This window comes from Nematolebias whitei, chromosome 10 (assembly GCF_014905685.2).
Source record: "Nematolebias whitei isolate Nwh7 chromosome 10, NemWhi1, whole genome shotgun sequence".
Taxonomy (NCBI): domain Eukaryota; kingdom Metazoa; phylum Chordata; class Actinopteri; order Cyprinodontiformes; family Rivulidae; genus Nematolebias; species Nematolebias whitei.
This window is the reverse complement of record NC_056507.1, coordinates 48668550-48684517: the sequence shown is the minus strand read 5'-3', so window position 1 is coordinate 48684517 and position 15968 is coordinate 48668550. Positions and strand designations below refer to the sequence as shown.

General features: G+C 47.0%; 1 protein-coding gene across 1 annotated transcript in view; it reads left to right on the top strand.

Moving 5' to 3' along the window:
* spg11 (SPG11 vesicle trafficking associated, spatacsin) overlaps window positions 1–15968 on the top strand; it is a 413741-nt gene that overhangs the window by 344547 nt on the left and 53226 nt on the right. The window contains exons 33-34 of the mRNA XM_037683759.1: window positions 7134–7866; window positions 7943–8085. Of these exons, the coding sequence (XP_037539687.1) occupies window positions 7134–7866; window positions 7943–8085 (876 nt within the window). The remainder of the gene's footprint in view (window positions 1–7133; window positions 7867–7942; window positions 8086–15968) is intronic.

The following is a 15968-nucleotide window of genomic DNA, read 5'->3' as shown; positions in this document are numbered from 1 at the left end:
GATGTCATGTCTCATTCTGGGCCACCAAACTGGCTGAGGTGCCCTTTCTCTACACTTGCTTAAACTTTGGTGCCCTTCGTGAATCCTCTCTAGAACCACCTCTCTCATGCTCGCAGGGATAACAATGCAGTTCCCTCTCACAACTAACCCGTCTACTTCAGACAGCTCTCCTCTGACCTGGTAAAAATCCCTCACTGACTCTGGGACTTTATCAATGTACTCAGGCTAACCTGACCTAATGAAGTTGCACACAGTCTGGAGCTGTGGATCACTAGCTGTACTGTGTTTTATCTCAGTGATTCTCTGTGGCGAGGCTGGCATCTGACTAATAACTGAATCTATGTGCACTGCCACATCATCTTGTAAAACTGTCATTGTAGCACTGCTCTGGACCTGTGGAATGAGCATCTGCCTACTAAGGTTCTGCTTGGTGCATATTCAGCTACTATACTAAACCTCATAAGCCTCATCAACAGTCTCTGGCATCTCGCTGAAACGTTGTCCAAGTCTTTACTGTTCATAAGGGGCACTAGGGGTTTATGGTCAGTAATCGCAGTCTGAAGTTATTGAGTCCAAACAGGTATTTGTCAAACCTTTCACATGCCTAGATGCTGGCTAGACACTCTTTTTCAATTTACGCGTACCTTGTCTTGGCTTCACTCAGCCATCTGGCTGCGTAGGCTACGGGTTTCCACTGGTCCTCATGTAGCTGGAGGACAGCACCCAGTCCGTTGCTGCTAGCATTGGCTGACACGGCTGTTGGTTTGTTGACGTTGTAGAAAGCTAAAACCGGGGCTGCCACCAGCAGGGCTTTGAGCTTTTGAAAAGCCTCTTGTTGTGAGTGCTCCCACAACTGCTCTGTGTTCTTTTTCAGCAGTGCGTAGAGTGGCTCACTCACCGTGGATAACTCTGGAGCATACTTAGCCAAATACTTCACCATCCCAAGAAATATTTTCAGTTCAGTGATGCTGTTTGGCTGAGGAAAGTTCTCGATGCCTGTCACCTTCTCTGGGTCTGGTCAGAAACCTGCCTCATTGATAAGATAACCCAGAAAACAAACCTGGTCTTGTCTGAACTTACACTTGCATTTATTTAGTTTGAGACCTGCTGCCTCAATGACATTCAGGGCTTTGTCTAAGCGCTGATCATGGATCTCCTCTGTTTGTCCATGAATAAGGATGTCGTCCATATACACTTCTGTCCCTTCTGGTCCTTCCAGAGTCTCTGCCATCTTCCTTTGGAAAATCTCTGGCACACTTGTGATCCCGAATAGGAGGTGTCGGAAAGCATACCTCCCAAACGGGGTGATGAAAGTGGTGAGCTTTCTACTAGGGATGCATGATCCACTTTTTTACTTCAGATCCGATCCCGATACCTAAATCTAAATATCGGCCGATAACGATCCAGTTCCGATATTATGATCATCATTGATTTTATATGAGGCTGTAATAATCTGCTCTCAAGTACAATTTGTACAAATATATGCGTGCATGTCCAAAAAGGCAACTTGAGGTAAGTTGTATTAATGTTGGATAAGTTTTAAAGTTAGAATTAAATTCTGCTGACACAAAACATGTTTTTTTTTATTCCTAGTTTTAAAGTGGATATTAAAGTGATTAATTTAAGTGATTGTTTAAAGTTATTTTATATTTTTTTTAAATAAGGGGCAGATATAAGATTTTTTTTCTTCTTTCTGCACTCTTTTCATTCAATGTTTTCTTTTTGATTTTTTTTTGTTTCATTTAAATGAATGAATAAATGAATTAAATTAAATGTTAATGGCTTCAAACATCTGCTAAGTTCATGGCATAAACCAACACAGACATATTCCTGTTTTTAGTATTTTACATCACTTTATAATGTAGCTTTTTATGTTTTTAATATATAAAATTTTCAAATCACTTTTTTTTTATGATTGTCTACTGTTGTACTGATAAATATCTCCTGGAGGGTAAACTGTATCTTGGCTGCAAGTATCAAGCTGAGAAATCCTTCATTTTCTACAACTGATAGTGGTTGGTCATTAATTATGATGAAGTTTAGCAACTTCTCTGTAAACATTTGAGCTCTGTGGTTTCAGCGATGTCTTCTTCTTGTTCAATCTGAAGCAGGCAGCCTGATATGGGGCAGCCACGCTCAAGTCTGTCCCTCCTCAGAAACGAGCAGATTGAGCGGGGCAGATTGGACGCGGTTGGCCAGGGTCAAGTCGCCTGTTGTGGGTTGAGCAAAGAGCAGCACCCCGCTGAAGCCACGGAGCTCGAATGTCCATCTTAAAACTAACTTTACCGCGGTTTATTGTGGTGCTATGGCTCTGCAGACATTGCACGATGCTGTCTTGTTTTGTGGTGTTTCTAGTGTAAAATACTTCCACACAGCGGACATGTTTAGATGAAAAGTTTGTTAGCTGTTAGCCACAGTGCTGCTAACTCAATCCTCACGTAGTAGCTGGTTGCAAACTATGAAATGGATTTCCTGAATGTGAAGCGGGTCTTATTACTCTGGGTTCATGAGATACGCCGCCATTCAGGAAATCCATTCCATAGTTTGAAGCCAACATGCATCATGGATCGGAAATATCGGCAGGTGGATCGGAAAAATCCGATACGTAAATTATGCTGGTATCGGAGGCCCATACCGATACTGGATCGGATCGACCCCATCCCTACTTTCTACCGTCCTCATGCAATGGCACTTGATAGAACCCACTAGCTACATCCATTGTAGTAAATACTTTTGACCCGACAAGTCTAGGTAGTATTTCCTTGACAGTTGGCAGCATGTACTTTTCACGTTTTACTGCTCTGTTAAGCCTCCGGAGGTTGGCACAGCATCGAACCTCCTGCTTGTTGGATTTGAGAACAGGCACCATGGCTGCACACCACTCAGTTGGCCGAGTCATCTTTTCTATATCTTCAGTTTCCATCCGATGCAGCACTTTCTTTACAAGAGGGACGAGTGGAAGGGGTATCCCCCTCACTGTGTGCAGAGCATATGGCTGGGCGTCGTCCTGTAGGACTTTTCTCACTGACTCTGTATTCAGTAGTCCTCCTGACCTGAAAACGCCAGTGAGCTCATCCACTCTTTTCACGAGGCCCATGTGTACAGCTTCATGACAACCAAGAAGACAGCTGTCATTTCCTCTAATAACATATACTTTAAATGAGTACTCCTTCTCTTTGTACTTTATCATAGCCTGAAACAACCCCATGTAGCTGAGGTCCCCTCCTGGGATAACTAAGCTGGTGACTGGTGGCTCAAGCTCGATTTTGGGCTTCGTCGTTTTAAATGTCTTTAATAAATGTGGCATCTACACCAGTATCTATTTTAGAAGTTAATGGGATGCTACTCGCATCCAAAGTTACTGAGCAGTCTTCCTGGCTGCTGGTCTTTCCACTAATTTCACCCAGAAAATAAGGCTGCGCTGCATCACCTCCTCTCTGAAATTTCTCTCACTTGTTTTGAGTGACACGAATGCTCCCAGTGTCCCTGCTTGTGACACTTATTACACTTGCTCTTGAGTGTGGGGCATTTTTTTATATCTGGGTGCTTGGGTCTACCACATCTCCCGCAGCTCTTTGATTTCTGGGCTGCTTGGTAGTGACTGCCAGCCTGCCACTGTCTCTGTCATCCACCTCTTTCTGCCTGTGGGCCGCTGTGACGACATAGCACATTTACGTGAGCCTCGTGCCAGTTAGACTGAAGGCTGACTTGCTTAGTAACCTTCTGCCTGCTGCACGTGTTAAATAACTTTGTTTAATGTTAGGTCTGCTTTAAGTTGAAACCTATGGGACAGTTCTTTATCCTTGATGCCCACAACTAGGCGGTCTCTGATGTACTCGTCACGCTTGTCCTCAAACTCGCAGTGCTCCGCTAACTCGTACAGCACTCATATACGGCTCCGCCGTCTCCCCCTGCAGCTGGCTACGCTGATAAAAGCATGCTCACTTGTGTATAACATTGCGGAGATGAATGAAGTAATCATCAAAATTTTAAGACGCCGTCATAGTTTTTCTTTTCTTCTTCCTTAGCAAAGTTGAACTAGCTAAATATCTTATCAGCTTCGCTCCCCATAGAGTAAATGAGAGAACTCACTTGTGTTTCTCCGTTTTCCTTATTTAACTTTGTTTCTAACCAGTAACGCAAAAATCTCTGTTTCCACTCCGGCTATTCAACAGGACAGTCAAACTTGAATTCACTCGGTGGGTTAAACTTCGCCATGACAAAAGTTGTCCTTTAGGCAAAAGAAACGTCATCTTCTGACGCCATAAAGGATGAGGATGCAGCTTCTTGTGCTCAGACATCTTTATTTTACTCTCTTACATTCCAACGACGACAGTACAGTAGTACCCAGAATTCTTTGCACACACATCTCGTAAAGTGACAGTACTTTAGTATTTACCATTCATTACAACCACCAGCATTACCGCCACCAGCTGGTAAGGCACGTGGCATCAATATTTGAACTCTGAACCCACCCACTGTTATGGAGTGTAATGGAAAACCAGGTGTCCCATGCTGTAGTGGCACTGGATCCAGGACAGTGGCCCCATACTGAGAGATTGTTTTGACCGAACAGACTAGCAGGTTTTCAGAAAAGCTGCTGAAAATGGAGGATCGCTTGATCTGGACCAATACACATCCTCAGTTCTGGGTTACATTAGTACATGTACTGAAACGTCTCCACTATCAGATATGTTAAAAGCTACCCAAACAGAAAACCTTGGCTGAATGCAGAGGTGCGCACCCTGCTGGAAGCCACGAACACTGCCTTCAGGTCTGGAAATTCAGAGGAGCTGAGTAGGACAAGGAAAGAGCTGGTTGCTGGTATTAAGAAGGCCAAGGGCACATATGCACAGAGGATTGAGGGTCAATTCATCTCACAAGGCCCTCGGAGCATGTGGAGGGGCATTAAGTGCATAACAGATTATAAAGGACGAATTGAACAATGCCCCAAAGACTCATCTTTGCCTGATGCCCTCAACAAGTTCTATGCACGCTTTGAAGACCCGAACAGACCACCCAGCACCAGACTCACCTCACCACCGGATGAAGAGCATCTCAGCGTGACCTCAGCCGAAGTAAGGAGTACTTTCAGGAGGATTAATCCATACAAAGCAACTGGCCCAGACAGCATCCCCGGAAAAATGTTGAAGGAATGCGCCAATCAGCTCTGCATGGTGCTGGCAGACATCTTTAACACCTCACTTACCCTGGAGACAGTTTCCACCTGCCTGAAGACTGCCACCAACATTCCAGTTCCTAAAATCTCTACAGTGACTGGTCTGAATGACTATCGACCAGTGGCCCTCACCCCGATAGTCGCTAAATGCTTCAAAAAACTGGTCATGACTCACATCAAAATAACCATCAACATGAACAAGGACCCTCATCCGTATGCATACCGTGAGAACCGATCAACAGAGGATGCCATCTCCTCTGTGGTCCACACTGCGCTCAACCACCTGGAGCAGAAAAACTCTTATGTCTGTATGCTGTTTGTGGACTTCACATCTGCCTTCAACATCATGATCCCCCAAACCCTGATGGACAAACTATCCACATTAGGACTTAGCCCCTCCATTTGCAATTGGGTACTAGACTTCTTAACAAACAGACCACAGTTAGTGAGGATCCACAACTTATCCTCCTCCACCATAACCCTCAGCACTGGCTCTCCTCAGGGATGTGTGTTGAGCCCCCTTCTGTTTACTCTGCTCTCGTATGATTGTGCAGCTACCCATCCAGGCTGTCTCATTATAAAGTTTGCAGATGATACAGCGGTGGTGGGATGCATCACAAACAATGATGAGTCCAGCTACAGGCAAGAGGTGGAACACCTGGAGAGCTGGTGCAAAGAGAAAAACCTTCATATCAATGTGAAGAAGACAAAGGAGATGATTGTGGACTTCAGAAGGAACAAAAACATCTACACCCCCTGAACATAAGAGGACCTGTGGTGGAAATGGTCTCCAGCTACACGTACTTGGGTGTACACATGAATGACAACCTCAGCTGGAGCAACAACACCACCAGCCTGATCAAGAAAGCTCATCAGAGACTGTACTTCCTCAGGCGGCTGAGACGAGCTGGTCTGGGAAGCTCAGTCCTCACCTCCTTCTACAGGTGTGCAGTGGAGAGCATCCTGTGCTTGAGCATCAATGTGTGGCATGGAGGCTGCACAGCTGCAGAAAGAAAAGCTTTGCAGAGAGTGGTGAAGGCTGCACAGAAGACTGTCGGAGTCAGTCATCCCACCATCACAGACATCTACACCTCCAGATGCAGGAAGAGGGCCACCTGCATCATGAAGGACCTCACTCACCCAGCACACACACTTTTTGCCCCACTCCTCTCAGGAAGGAGGTTGAGGAGCATTAAGTGTAGAACCACTAGACTGAGGAACAGCTTCTACCCTGAGGCTGTTAGACTCATGAATCTCTAACTAGAATAATCACTGTGAAAAACCATATCATGTTGCTGCTGATCTGTTTCATGTTGCTGCTGATCTGTTTCATTGTTGATGTGTTCATGTGTGCACATCTGCTCACAGACTCATGTTCATGTTTGTGCTGATGTTCAATGTTTTATGTTATGAGTGCTTAGTGTATATTTAGTTGATGTTTTTCTTAGTTCATATCTTAGATGTCATTACTGTTTTTATTTTACATTTTATTGTTGGATGTAACTGGGACCCTGTGTACATAATTTCGCTCCACCACATGAGGTGTGAATGACAATAAAGAATCTCTGATACCCTGACTCTGACTAATGGAAAAGAGGCATTAGTTAGTTTGTGTTAGACTATTTGGTAGAGTAACCATGAGTGAGGGAGGTAGTTGTCATGAAGACCTATGGGGTTCACTCTGTCTGTGTGTTGAACAGAAAGATAAAGTCTATGAAACTCCATCTGGTGGTTGATTCTTGAACCACAACAAGAGCTGCACGTCTCTCTCAGTAGCTGTGTGCTGACACTCGTTACAACATGACCACCTGCAACTTATACACAGGCGCAGCTTATTTTTGTACAAAATTGTTTTTTATTTTTTATTTAGTGTGCACAGCTTATACTCAGGTGCACTCTGTAATCCGGAAATTATGATAGTTTCTTAGTTTTTTTTCTTCCATCTGTCTTGTAGGTGTCTCAGGAGGTGAACTCCCAGAGGAGGAAGCAGCAGTGGAGGCATCTGGAAAAGCGGGTCTCTTTCTGGAAGAAATGTCACAAGCAGCTGGAGGCAGATGGTATTGATCCACATTTAGCCTCTCAGTTCTTCCTGTCTCAGAGCGAGTGTGGGACCACCGACCCCCCTGCTGGTGCCGAGGCTCAGACAAAGCTTCTTGACATCCTGGAGCGCAGCTTGTTGCTGCAGCTCACGGCTCACTGGCTGTCTCAGCTCAGCCCATTTCCTCTGGACGAACTGGAGAAGCTAGAAAAGAACCTGTGGCTCAACCGCATCCACAAAGACCTCCTGACTGCTGCAATGGAACAAGAGAGCATGTTCAACCTGCCACCAGCTGTCTCACCTGAAACCAACGCCTACCAGGAAGTCCTGAGGGACTTCTCCTTCTCTAACATCACAGAGCTGAACACAGACAGGTTCCTGAGCCTGGAGGGACTCCCGGATCCCTCAGAGGAGCAACAGATCGAGTCAGAGCTAAGTGTTGAAGAAAGAAGAGTCCTCACAGCTCTTGTTGATCAGTTACTGGATGAAGGCAGGATCCATGAAGCCAGCCGGGTTTGCTGGTATTTCTCCATGACCCACCCAGATGTGTGGGTGGTGCTGCATTGCCACTCCTTGGCATGTGGACACCTGAGACCTGAACCACAAGAGGAGCCTTCAGAAATAATGGAAGGACAGAACATGCCCTCATGTGAGCTTCCTGCAGCTTCTATACTGCTGCCTTCTCCAGCAGCTGTCTTATGTCTTCCTCTTCTCTCCTCCTCCAGCCTTCTCACATAGCAGCCTGTCGTCATTCGTGATGCAGCTTCCTGAAGACACGACCTCTGTCCAGCTGCAGAGACTGAAGGCTCGGTGTCACCATGGAAACAACTACTGCAAACAGGTCTTGAGCCTCTACCAGCTCTCCCAGGTACACCGCTGCTGCCTCTGAAGACCAGGGTTTGACCAAGTTAGATCACATCCTCACAATCAGAGTCATTGCAACAATAGGTCACACTGATGCCCATGTCCAGCTATCACTGTGCGAGAGGCGGGGACACCCTGGACAGGTCTCCAGTCCATCACAGGGACACCTGGACAGGTCTCAGTCCATCACAGGGACACTTGGACACGTCTCCTGTCAGTTCAATTCAAAACAGTTTATTTATATAACACCAAATCACAACAAAGTTGTCTCAGGGCACTTTACATGAACATTCACATAAAAGCCAATTAGTAAAGTTCTCTATCTAAGGAATCCAGCAGACAAGTTGAATATTGACTTCGTTGCAGTCTCCCATCCTGAGCAAGCACAGTGGCAACAGTGGAAAGAAAAAACTCTCTTTTTAAAGAAAGGAAGAAACCTCCAGCAGAACCAGGCTCAGGACAAGCGGCCATCTGCTTTGACCGGCTGGTTGAGAGGACAGGAAGGAGAGACAGACGAACACAGACTGGTAGGTCCAGATATAAGTCCAGGTCCAGATATTAGGTCCAGGTGTACCTGAAATACAAAAAAAAATACTTGTTAAGGATAGAAAAAATAATTACAAATACAAAACAGGTTGAGCAGAGTAAGTAAAGACAGTAGCAGAGTGAAAAGTGTGGTCAGTTTGTCCTCCAGCAGTCTAAGCCTATAGCAGCATAACTAAGGGACAGCTCAGGAAACCCAAGCTGACCCTAACTATAGGATTTAGCAAAGAGGAAAGTCTTAAGCCTAGTTTTAAAACTGGATAATGTGTCAGCCTCACGGACAGAGATTGGAAGTTGGTTCCACAAGAGAGGAGCCTGAGAACTGAAAGATCTGCCTCTCATTCTGTTTTTGTAAATTCTAGGAACCACAAGTAAACCTACAGTCTGAGAGCGAAGTGCTCTGTTAAGATAATATGGAACAATAAGATTTGTAATATAAGATGGAGTCAGGTTGTTGAGAGCTTTGTAGGCTAGAAGTAAGATTTTGAATTAATTTCTGGATTTGACAGGGAGCCAGTGGAGAGAAACTAAAACTGGAGAGATATGATCTCTCCCACTAACTCGAGTTAAGACTCTGGCAGCAGCATTTTGGATCAACTGAAGACGTTTTAATGAAGTATTTGGACATCCAGATAATAAACCATTGCAATAGTCCAGTCTAGACGTGACAAATGCATGGACCAGTTTTTCTGCATCATTTTTAGATGAGATGTTTCTAATTTTAGTGATATTATGCAGGTGGAAGAAGGTGGTTCTAGTGACTTTTTTAATGTGGGGGATAAAAGACATGTCCTGATCAAAAATAACACCAAGATTTTTAACATTGGAGCTGGAGGACAGATTAATGCCATCTAAGGAGGGAGAAAGACTGAAAAATTAATTCCTAAGGTGCTCAGTCCAAAAACCAAAACCTCAGTCTTGTCTGTGTTCAAAAGGAGAAAATTAAGGTTCATCCAGGTTCTATTTCGTATAAGCTTCGCCCTTTAAGGCTGTCGCTGATGGGTTTATCCCGATATGCTAAGCATTGCACTGAAAAATTTAGTCCACGCCCACCTGCTGTGTGGGCCCCACACGGTCCGTATAAATTACGTTAAGAGCGGGAAATCGGCTCCCATTTTTTCTTCAGCAAGCTAATAGCACTGTCAGAAGAACGAAGAAGGAAAGTTGTGTAGATGACCAACCTTTGTTAAGAATGCTTGGCCCGGCACGTCGACCTCTGGTCGTCCGGTGAGCTCTCCTCCCCGAGGAGAAGCTGACGAGCAGTCTTGTTTCAAGGTAAGCACCGAGGATTATTTCTCAGTGACAGGTCACTACACGCTGGACAACACCATCTTGTAATTTTCCTCTTATCGCCGACCTTCGGAGCGAGTCGGATGGTTCCTCTGGGACAGGCGGCGCTCAGCTGCAGCCCCCCGCTGCTCATTCCCTCCTGGAGAGCGTAGTGTCGGTGGAGGGGGGCTGAGCGAATGCTCACCTCATCCCACCTCGTTTCGCATCTGCGATCACACCGCTCCCGGCCGACAGCGCCCTTTGGGGTTGCCTGGCGTAACCCAGGAGGCGGCTGACATGAAGGGACCCTCTTTTATGTCCCACGCCTTTTCCCGCCAGTTCAGATGATCCGGCGGGAAGGTTGTTTTTACTAGGTTCCATTCCGGCTCACCGTCTTGATCCATCTGGCCTCGTTTTCCCAACAGGACGTCCTACGGGCGAGGCCACAGCCGGTTTTTCCTGGTAGATTGGGGGGGGGGGGGGGGGTCTCTGAGCAGAAAGTCCCTCAGTGCCCCCTGGAGCCGAGCCTGACGGAGGCTTCATTGGAGCAAGATGTTCCAGGTGGACCAGCGTCCCGTGCCTCCGGTTAGCGTAACTGAGACTGTGACTCTGCTCTCCAACTGAGCTCACCAGCATGCGCTCCAGACGGCCGCAGCGAGCAACACGTTACGCTGTTGGCGTACACGTTCAGAGGCGGGAAGAGACGGCGGGCTCTCTGACCTTCGGCTCGCTCCACTCTCGTAGCGGCTGCTTGCTAACGATGCTGTTGGCCCCTGCAGTACGCTCCGTCTACAGGGCAGCTGACGTCATCATCAACCGGTGCGCCTCTTTTGCTGTCTGCCGCCCCGCATCGCAGCCAGAGAACGAGGTCCCAGAGGTTCTCCTGGCTCGTCACTCCATCTTCCTCTCAGGAGAGCTGCAGAAGCTTTTGTTGGAAGGCCTTTTTTCATCAGCGAGAGAACATTTCAAGATGCTCCATGGTTGCACAATGCCTCCCCATCTCTGTTACGCCAGCCCCTCCTGTCAGACGTCCCCGGCATCCGGAAGTTAATTTTTTTTCCCGGATTTCGCCAACAGGGGGCCCTCTAGGACAACAAACAGAGCTCAAGGGAGGATAACCAGGTGTCGGTTTGCTAGAGGTGTGTTGATGACATGATGTGAAATAAACATCATTTTATGATGAAGTGTCTTTTAGCCAGGCTGTCAGCACGGATGATCTGACAAGCGGCCCCATCACACACACTCATCACGAATGAGCCTTTTAAGGTTGTTTTCATTCACTGCCAGCGGTGCCAACACGCGCTCCCGCGGCATGAAAGCACGCACACAGCTCTCAGCGCCCGCCGTTCACGTCAACGTTAACGTGAGACCACGGTACGAGCCCAGTAACGTATCTCGCTCTCGGCAGGAGCGACACGCGTTTTCATCGCAGTGGTGTCAAACGCGCGCTCCTGCGACGTCAACAGTTTCACAAGCCTCACAGTGGCTCTGCACCTTCATCCTCGAAGAAGGTTTTCTGAATTAATACTGCAGCTCGTGGAATCACTCAAAAGCTCACGTGATTCGCAGCCAAGAATGAACATGTTTCTACAGACCGAGCCCAGTGGTAACCTCGCCCCACCAATGCCGCGCGCTGCTTCCTGACCACACCAGCGTCAAAAGCGCGCTCCCGCGGCAATCCTGGCTTAAGGCATCGCATGAATGAGGGCGCGCACACACGACTCTTCAGGGCACGTCGGCTCATATGTGCACCCGCTTCCTGAGCGGTTACACGGATCAGCTGCACACAACGTGAGCACAACACATGAGCTGCGTCCCGCAGCATCAGCAAACGCACAACGATGTGCATGCTCGGGGGTGCGCGTGTTTTCTTTCTCCTTGAGCGCGCACCAGCTCACATCAGCATGCATGTGAGTTTCACAGCATAAACGCGTGCCCTGCTTTATAACTTTATAAACAAATGGCAATGAGCGCGCACTCCAGACGGATAGGCAAACCGTTTTTTCATTCGGGGATTCACGCTGCAGTACAGCTCAAACCCCGGTGCAGAGGAACTCTAATGACGTTTTCTGTCATTTCTGAACAGATCTCGTCCCCTCTCGCAGAAGCTCAGGAAATTCTGATTAAAATGTAATTTTCCAGAGTCTCAGAAGGAGAGGAAAACGCAGGGTTCCTCTCTCAACACTCCCTGGTCCCAACGAACTGGAAAGATGAGATTTATTCTAGATTTCTCAATTTTGAACTGTGAGAAACAACACTCCATTAATGTGCCCGAGCCGCTCTGCAGCCGCCGCACAGATCAGGGAAGAGAATTCTGCTTATCTGGACATCTGCTGCTGCTGAGCAGTCTGTACAGACAGGTGGCAGCAGTGCAACTCACGTGAACCGGTTGAGTGATATCAGCTGTTTTCTGTCAGCAGACCTACGTCACACACGTGAGACTTCACAGAGGCACACACATTTAACGAGCTGTGGGGACGCTGTGGTTCTCCACACCGCAGCTCATTTAAATGTTTTTGGAGTGTCGCACGGGGTTTTTTGAATGTGATTCAACACTTGCTTTTGAGCTGCTAATCATCAGAATTTTTGATTCACACAGACAGCAAGTAACTGTTGCATACATAATTGGCAGGAGATATATGCACTCAACCCATGTACCACATTGTGAGACAGATGCTGTGTGGGGCACACCCAATCTGCTCTCCATTGGAGTGGGGTGGACGTGTCTGCTCACAGCCTGTGGTCATAATGCTTCTTCACCTCCCTCTCTCCCTCTGATATCATGGTTTTCTGAACCAAGCTCAGGAGGAGGGACTGACAGCTCCTCTGTCTCAAGTGCATGAACGCATCATGGTTCCCAGGCCTACGACACTTGTTATCGGGGCGCTCGTGGAACCTGCCGTGGAGGGAGGACGCTCTCCTCCAGGCGGGAGGAGCGATCAGGAGTTAATCAGAATAGGCCAGCACCTGTGGTCTGGCCGCTGTGCGGATCTTTTTGAGAGGATGGATCTCTCTCAAGATGTAGTGCGTACGATTCAGGATTCACATGCTGCAACCACCACAGCGCTGTTAACATCAAGTGGTCAGTTTTTCAGTGCTGCTGAACAGAGAGGTGTAGAGGCCATTTCATGTTCACTAGGTGGTGTGCCGTCCTTTCTGCAGCAGCTGATGGACAGATAGCTGGCGTTCATCTCATGTAAACGTTCACTGCGGCCATCTCTTCCTGTCACGAAATTTTCGAGACAGAACAGTTTTAATCATCTGCTGATGAAACGTTTTGTAAAAGGTGTACAGAGAAGGCGTAGAGGCCACTTCATGTCCACTGGACGACATGCTGTCCTTTTCTGCAGCAGTCGATGGACAGAAATCTGGTGTCCAGCACGATTATCGTATGCTGCAGCCATGTTTTTCTTCTTGTCTCAAAGTTGTCGGAGACAGAACAACTTTAATCATCCTCTGACGGAGCATTTTGACTCAGATTGAAATAGCAGCTGTGGGCCTGTTTGTGACACGAGAAAACGCTCAGTGTCAATTATGGTTTTCTCTAAGCCCGCGAGATGAACCACCGCTGGGGTGGATGCGTTTGCCCTCAGCCCATGGCCCAAAATGCTTCTGTACGCGTTTTTCCTCCACCTCCTCTGATTTTACGGTTCTTGAACCGAGTTCAGGAGGAGGGATTGACAGCTGTCCTGGTGGCCCCCGAATGCGTGAGCGCACCATGGTTCCCAGTCCTGCAACGCCTGCTGTCGGGGCACCCGTGGAAACTGCCGTGGAGGGAGGACGCTCTCCTCCAGGCAGGAGGAGCGATCAGGAGTTACCCAGAAATAGGCTAGCACCTGTGGTCTGGCCGCTGAACAGATCCGCTTAGAGAGGATGGGTCTCCCACAGGATGTAGTGCGCACAATTCAGGTTTCACGTGCTGCATCTACCACAGCGCTGTACACATCAAAGCGGACAGCTTTTCAGCGCTGGTGTACAGAGAAGGTTGTAGAGGCCACCTCATGTCCATTAGGTGGCATGCTGTCCTTTCTGCAGCAGCTGATAGACAGGAATTTGACGTCCAGCACGATTAAAACGTACGCTGCAGCCATCTGTTCCTGCCACGAAGGGTTCGGAGACAGAACAGGTTTTAATCATCTGCTGATGAAGCATTTTCTAAAAGGTGTATAGAGACGCAAGCCTGTTTCACGCCCACTTGCTCCACAGTGGGATTTAACGCTGGTCCTGCAGGTCCTGATCAAAACTACATTTGACCCTCTGGATCAGGTTCCACTTAAATTCTTGTCTCTTTAAAACAGCTCTGCTGTTGGCTTTAACATCCGCTAAGAGAGTGAGTGATTTATCTGCCCTCTCTGTCGCTCCGTCATGTCTCAGAATTCAGACTGACGGTAGCTCAGCTGATTTAAGACCAAACCCAGCCTTTATGCCTTAAAACATCACGAGCTCTTTTAAATCAAGAGTGATATCGTTGGAGGGGTCCCCCCCCCACACACACACACGATCAGAAGAAGTAGCGTCTTTTCATCTTCTCTGTCCAGTGCGGGCGTTGACGTATTACATAGCGCGCACAGTTGCAATGCGTCAACATTTGTTCGTGCATTATAGAGATGCATCTGCAGGTCGCCCGTTATCCACCCAGCGCTTTTCCCACTGGCTGTGTGAGGCCATTTCTGAAGCTTACAGAGCATCAGATTTAGAGCCTCCTGTCAACCTCAGAGCACACTCCACCAGGGGTATCGCATCTTCGACTGCCTTGCATAATGGTATGACAATGCAGGACATTTTGCACTGCGGCCGCGTGGTCAACACCCTGCTCATTTATTCACTTTTATCTACGTGATGTGACGGCTCATTCCATGACACATTCTGTCCTTAGTGTTTTACAGAATGAAAATTGTTGTTTCATGGAACTCCGTTTAACTCACATCTGTCTGCATGCATTACAGTGTGAGATGTTGTTATCAATCACAAATTGTGATTGTGATTTTGATTCTGTTGTCACTAATCAGTTCACAACTATTGTTACCAATCAGTTAATTTGATTAATAATCAGCTCTCCTGTTATTATTAATCTGTTCATACTGTTCAGCCGTAAACCAGTTGGTTCATGGCTCTTTTCAGCATATTTTCCCTCCCTGTTGAAATTTTTCCAGGGCGTTCATGCATTCAGAACGCATAGTTACACAACATGCGTCTGTGCATGGCACACATAATTACGCAATGCATAATTACGCACATGGGGAGCTGAGTGACAAGACGTTTTTTGGGCAAGCTTCTGCTTCATACGGTGTTCAAATGGACCCAGTGAGGCGAGGACAACATCCACTTCGCCCTTAACCCATCAGCGACAGCCTTAAAGGGCGAAGCTTATACGATATAGAACGTTGGTTACGTACTGTAACCCCAGATTCTATGAGTATAAGCGTAGCCCTTTAAGCGTCGGGCCTCACTGGCTCCTAAATGGCTGAAGAAAAAGCTATTTTGGGAGCCGATTTCCCGCTCTTAACATAATTTATACGGACTGGGTGGGGCCCACACAGCAGGTGGGCGTGGACTAAATTTTTCAGTGCAATGCTTTGCATATCGGGATAAACCCATCAGCGACAGCCTTAAAGGGCTACGCTTAAACTCATAGAATCTGGGGTTACAGTACGTAACCAACGTTTTTATGTCTTTAAGACATGCTTGTAGTCTAAGTAGCTGATTGGATTCATTGGGTTTAATGGACAAATATAATTGTGTGTCATCAGCATAACAATGAAAATGTATCCCATGTTGTTTAATAACTTTACCTAATGGAAGCATATATAAAGTAAAGAGTATTGGCCCAAGCACTGAGCCCTGAGGAACTCCATGACTAACTTTGGTGTATGAAGAAGATTTATTATTTACATTTACAAACTGGAATCTATCAGATAGATATAATTTAAACCATTTTAGAGCCGTTTCTGTAATCTCAACATCATATTCAAGCCTCTGTAGTAAAATATTGTGATCAACTGTATCAAATGCAGCACTGAGGTCTAACAGGACCAGTAGAGACACAAGTCCATTGTCTGAGGCCATGAGAATATC